Here is a 6,097-nt window from a genome sequence, read left to right on the forward strand (position 1 = left end):
AAGAGTTTTGTTTAGCGACATGACATAACCAAATATTGTCTGATCACCCTGCACGTGCAAATCTCCTTTCAACACATTAGCATGGTATGGTTTCCCATATAGAATTTCATATGGACTGACACCCACTCGCTCCCTGGGTTTGATTCTGATTCTGAGCAATGCCAATGGCAGTGCCTGTGGCCACTGTATTTTTGCCTCTTGGCAAATTTTCTTGATTTGCCCCTTAATTGTTTGATTCATCCGCTCTACCTGGCCACTTGACTGAGGTCGCCAAGGGGTGTGTAAGTCCCAGGATATATCTAACATCCTGGCCACCTCTTGTACTATTCGTGCTACAAAGTGTGGGCCTCTATCTGATGACAGTCCTAATGGTACCCCAAATCTTGGAATGATTTCTTTCAACAGTGTTTTGACTACTTCCTTTGCCTGATTGGTTCGACAAGGAAAGGCTTCAGGACATCCTGAGAAAGTGCATACATACACTAAAAGATACTTGAAGTTCTGTGCTTTCGGTAATTCTGAAAAATCTACTTGCCAGTAGTCTCCTGGTTCTGGTCCCACTTGTAATTTCCCCAACTGGATCTGCTTCCTAACTATTGGATTATTCTTCAAACAAGTGGGACACATGGCATTCACCCGTTTTGCCAATGTTAACATCTGGTTAGAAATTACTTCTCTTTTTAGAAATTTTACCAATGCCTCTGCTCCCCAATGGCATTTATTATGTTCAGTTTCTAAGATGGCTCTCATAATTCGGGTGGGAACCACAACTTGTCCCATGGCTGTTACATACCATCCAGTTGCATTCTTCTGTGCTCTCAGCAGTGTTGCTAGTTTTTCATCATCCGGGGAATACTTCGGTTCTTGAATCAAATGTGGAGTTACAGGACTCACCTTAGTGGGTATCAGGGCCATTTGGGTCCACACTTCTCTGGCCACTTCTCGTGCTGTGACATCAGCCAATCTGTTTCCTCGATATATTTTTCCTTCTTCCTTCTGGTGACCTCTCACATGCATTATTGCAACCTTTTCAGGTTGGTGTACTGCATCTAGCAAGGCTAGAATTTCAGTTCTTTATTTGATGGTAGTTCCCTGAGAGTTCAATAACCCTCGTTCTTTCCACAAGGCACCATGAATGTGCACAACCCCGAAAGCATATTTAGAATCAGTCCATATATTCACTTTCTTCCCGGAACTTAATATTAGGGCTCTAGTGAGTCCAATGATCTCAGCTCGCTGAGCTGACGTTCCAGGGACCAAGGCCTTTGCTTCCACTACAGTGGTAACTGTTACCACTGCATATCCCGCATACCTGGTACCATTTTCTACATAGCTGGACCCGTCGGTAAACAGTTCCCAATCCGGGTCTTCCATTGGAACATCTTTCAAATCCATTCGGCTGGCATACACTTGTTCAATCACCTCCATGCAGTCATGTGCTAACTCTCCTTCTTCCTGCTCACTGCGGAGAAATTCTGCTGGGTTAACATGATTAGTCATTTTTAGATCCACATCATCTTGTTCTCTCAGGATTGCTTGGTATTGCAGCATCCTGCTGGATGAAAGCCAGTGACCCCCCTTTTGTTCCAGGACTGCCAGTACCATGTGAGGCACAAATACCTCTATTTTCCTGCCCAAAGTTAATTTCCTGGCTTCCTGGATGAGGATCACTGTGGCCGTAACTGCCCGCAAGCATGACGGCCAACCAGCACTTACCGTATCTAGTTGTTTCGAAAAATACCCTACCGGGCGTTTCCATGAACCAAGTCTCTGAGCTAGCACTCCCAGTGCCAGTTTCTGTCTTTCATTTACATACAATAGAAAGTCTTTATTTAAATCGGGAAGGCCTAATGCCGGAGCTTCTCTCAAGGCTTGTTTCAAGTCTTCAAAGGCCTTTTTCCTCTGTCGATCCCAGCTCAACTGCGGTTCCTTCAGAGCTTCATATAATGGTTTAGCTAGAAGTCCAAAATTCAGAATCCACAGCCTGCACCATCCCACCATTCCCAGAAAAGACCTTAGTTCCTGATGGTTCCTGGGAAGGGGAATAGCACAAATAGCTTCCACTCGATTGACTCCCAGTCGTCTCTGGCCTTGGGTGATCTCACATCCCAAGTATATTACACTCTCCTTTATCAGCTGTGCTTTTTCTTTTGACACTCGGTAGCCAGCCTGGCCCAACATATTCAACAGAGCAATAGTCAATTTCAGGCACAATCCTTTTTCTGCTGTTGCCAAAAAGATATCATCCACATACTGGAGAACAACATAAGAGGAAGGTAACTCTCTTACCTCAGCAGTCTTCCACTCTTCTAATTCCTTTGCCAATTGATTTCCAAATATTGTAGGGCTGTTTTTGAATCCTTGCGGCAGTCGAGACCAGGTGAGCTGTCTCTTCCTTCCAGTGTCAGGATTTTCCCATTCAAACGCGAAATATTTCCTACTTTCCAATGCCAGAGGGATGCAGAAGAAAGCATCTTTCAAATCAATAACAGAGAACCATTTAAATTTTTCTGACACAGATGTTAATAGAGTATACGGATTGGCAACCACTGGGTGAATGTCTTTGACAATATTATTAATTGCCCTTAAATCCTGCACTAGTCGATACTTACCATTCGGTTTTCTAACTGGAAAAATAGGAGTGTTAAAGTCTGATTCACATTCCTGCAAAATTCCTTGTGCTAAAAACTGAGTTATCAAAGGAGCGACACCCTGTTTAGCTTCTAATTTGATTGGGTATTGTTTTATTCTCACTGGCTGAGCACCTTCTTTTAATTCTACTACCACCGTATGAGCAGCTTTTGATTTCTCTGGGTTCCCCGACTCCCATACCCAAGGTACCACAGCGTGATCTACTTCAATAGGAATAGGAGAGGGATCAATTTCTTTTATTACAAACAATTTAGCAATTTCTTCTCCCGGAACCTCTAATTTTACTCTCCCATTTTCGAATATAATTCTGACATTTAATGATGACAACAAATCTCTGCCAAGCAATGGCTTGGGGCAATTAGGCATATACAAAAACTGATGGTCTAATTCTTTTCCTCCAAATCTCAAATTTAATGGTTGTAAGAAGGGTCTTTCTTCTAATTGTCCTGTTGCCCCCACCACCTGTATGGTAGTATCACTAATAGGTCCCAACCTTTTGTTTAAAACTGAATGTGTTGCCCCCGTATCCACGATAAATTCTTGTTCTTTCCCATCAATATCAATCCTGACCTTCAAGTCCTGTTCTAGTCAGCTTTGATTCTGATAATTCCCCAACACAAATGCTTGGGCACCACCTTCTGGATTCACAGGGTAACCTGTTGATCCATTCACTGGCATTCCTCCCAGTCCAGCTTTCACTGGGCACTCATTCTTCCAGTGTCTTATCTGACGACAGAACGCGCATTGATTGGGAGCAATCCCTCCCTGCTGGGGACCAGGAGGGGCCATCCCCCGTCCCCCGAAATTGACATTCTGGAATCCTGCCCTGCCACGTCCAGAGCCACGACCGCGCCCAAAACCACCTCTGCCTCTTCCTCTATTACCGGCTTGCTGCATTATAGCTAATAGATTCGCCTGCTGTTTCTTGGCCGTTTCTTTTTCTCTGTTATTATAAACCTTCCAAGCCACTTCTAGTATTTTATCTAAGTCCCGAGTATCCTGACCCTCTAATTTCTGCAGTTTTTTACGTATATCTTCCTGTGCCTGACCCAAAAAGATTAAAGCAAGCTGCAATTTTCCTGCTTCACTGTCGATCTCCAAATCAGTGAAGCGACTAGCAGTCTCCTTAAGGCGTTCTAAAAATGCCGAAGGAGATTCATTCTTATCCTGCTTGACCGAATACAACTTCGACCAATTTAGTGTTTTAGGCATCCCAGTCCTGATTCCTTCTACCAACAACTCCTGGTACGCCCTGATAGATTCCATCCCTTCAGCCTTGTCCGGGTCCCATCCCGGATCATCACTCGGAACCAAGTCATTCACGGTTTCCCCAACTCGATACAGTCTAATCATTTCCCGAGCACGCTCTTTCATGGCCCGCAACACCATCTCTTTCTCAGTAGAATCCATTAGGGTATCTAATAAAACCTGCATGTCATTCCAGTCCGGGTTCTGAGTTCTAACAATCATCTTAACCACCCGTGCCACTCTTTCAGGATTCTCACGGTAATTACCTGCTGACTGCTTCCAAATCACCAAATCTCCTGGGGAGAAAGGCACTTTTACAACCACCTTCTCTTTTTGGGGTCCCACCGCTTCCCTTAAAGGGGCGATTAACTGGGGTCCCCCATGATTTTTACGTCCCTGTCTAGTTCGTGCTGCGAGGGGAGTATTTCGCGGGGAAGGGATTGGAAGACGTATAGCAACCTTTTTAGCATTCCCTGGTGCCACTGTAATGTTTGTCGCCTCCTCATCCTCCCCATCCTCCTCCTCCGAACTACTTTCAGGTAACGGCGGATACAGCGAGGGATGAAGTGAGGCAGAAGGGAGGGGTGAAGCGGTAGGAAGGGGTGAAGCAGAAGGGAGGGGTGCAGTGGAAGGCGCGCCTGGTGACACCAGTAAAGACAAATCTTCTTCTGTCCGGGATTTTAAAGCTAAACACCGCACACATTTAGATTCCTTTTTACAACACTTCTCCCCCCCGCACTCAGATTCTTTCATCTCCAGCACCATTATTCCGCACTCGGTTTGCCACTCCTTTTTACGACGCAGTAAATGAAACAAGTCTAAATACTGTATTTCATCCCATTTTTCACTGGCCTCCAAATAGCGCATTAACGAATTTATGGTGTCAAAATCCACAGTACCATTCTCTGGCCATGACGGCCCCTCTCGCTTATATTCCGGCCACCAATGATTACAATAATCAATCATTTTATCTTTACTCATCTCCTGGAAAAACCCTTCACTTTTCCACCTCTTCAGTAAACATCCCAGAGGGATATTTTCTGGGATACCTTTATCAGATTGAACCATAGACTTATCAGACTGAACCATAAACTTAAGTGCCTTAAATGCCATTTTAAACCTTACTTACAGCCGTACAAAAACTCGGTAACCAATAGCAACAACCAATATGCAGCAATATACGAAGTAATAAAAACCACAATCAATACTGACAGCCCAACAAAATCTATCATACCACACACTCACACACAATCCCTCCAACACTGAGGTAGTTTCACTTTTAGCAGCAACAACCTACAAACACCTAAACAATAAATCAACAACACACTGTCATATCAACCAATAAGCAGCAATATACAAAACCACAATCAATATTTACAGTTTAACAAATTTAAGCAAACCATATACAGCAACAAAAGGGACTTAATACCAGATAAATACCAGACCAATCCCACTTGCCGCTACCCAATGCCGCGAGGGGCAAGTGCCGGACCTGCGCAGCTTTCGCCGCGTCTGACAGCCGGCGCCTAGGCTCCCCAGACCACCCAGAGTCTTAGCCCAACCCTGCGAGGATCGCCGCCTCATCTTATGAGCAGGCACCCAAACCAGAACCAGAAAATAAAGCACCTTCGGGCTTACCTTTCGCAGTCATCCGCCAGGTGCGGGGGTCGGGCACGAACCGATGACTCCCCGAGAATCACTCGGTGCCGGCGTGGAGTGGATCAGAACGCGAGCGGCCCCAGTCACCTTCGGAGTCCTGCCGCGGTCGCCAGAAAACTGTTGCCCGATCCGAAGAAAACACAAACAACCAAAGTCGTTTATGCGGTGCTTTATTGAGGGCCCGGGAGCCTGTGGACTAGCGTCCAAAGACAGAGCCCCATTTCACAGAAAAATCACAGGGTTTTTATATGTTTTTCTACATGATTTCTTCATCATCACAAACTTTCACTACTTGGTACGATTATCTCTTTAACCTTTAAATTCTGCCAACAGGTACATTCCTTAGATTATCTCCTAGTTACACTGCTTACATTGCAATATCTGCTATATAGTTCATCTGCAGGTTACATGCGGCCTACCAAGCCTTAGCATGACTACTACTGATGTCAACTAATGCTAACTGTTAACGTTTGCTACTATCTTAATAATACAGTTTATTGAATCAAATGGCAACACAAGGACTAAACTCAGAGCAGCC

The 6,097-nt window shown here is 44.8% G+C and overlaps 1 protein-coding gene across 1 annotated transcript; it reads right to left on the minus strand.

Moving 5' to 3' along the window:
- Positions 1-1,074: 1,074 nt before the first annotated feature.
- On the minus strand, positions 1,075-5,551 carry LOC131590004 (uncharacterized). The gene is made up of 3 exons (XM_058859794.1): positions 5,539-5,551; positions 3,537-4,949; positions 1,075-3,236 (listed from the first exon to the last, which is right to left on the minus strand). The coding sequence occupies exons 1-3, from the start codon at positions 5,549-5,551 to the stop codon at positions 1,075-1,077; spliced, it is 3,588 nt and encodes a 1,195-aa protein (XP_058715777.1).
- Positions 5,552-6,097: the final 546 nt, after the last annotated feature.

Source organism: Poecile atricapillus, chromosome 31, assembly GCF_030490865.1.
Source record: "Poecile atricapillus isolate bPoeAtr1 chromosome 31, bPoeAtr1.hap1, whole genome shotgun sequence".
In the NCBI taxonomy this organism is placed as follows: Eukaryota; Metazoa; Chordata; class Aves; order Passeriformes; family Paridae; genus Poecile; species Poecile atricapillus.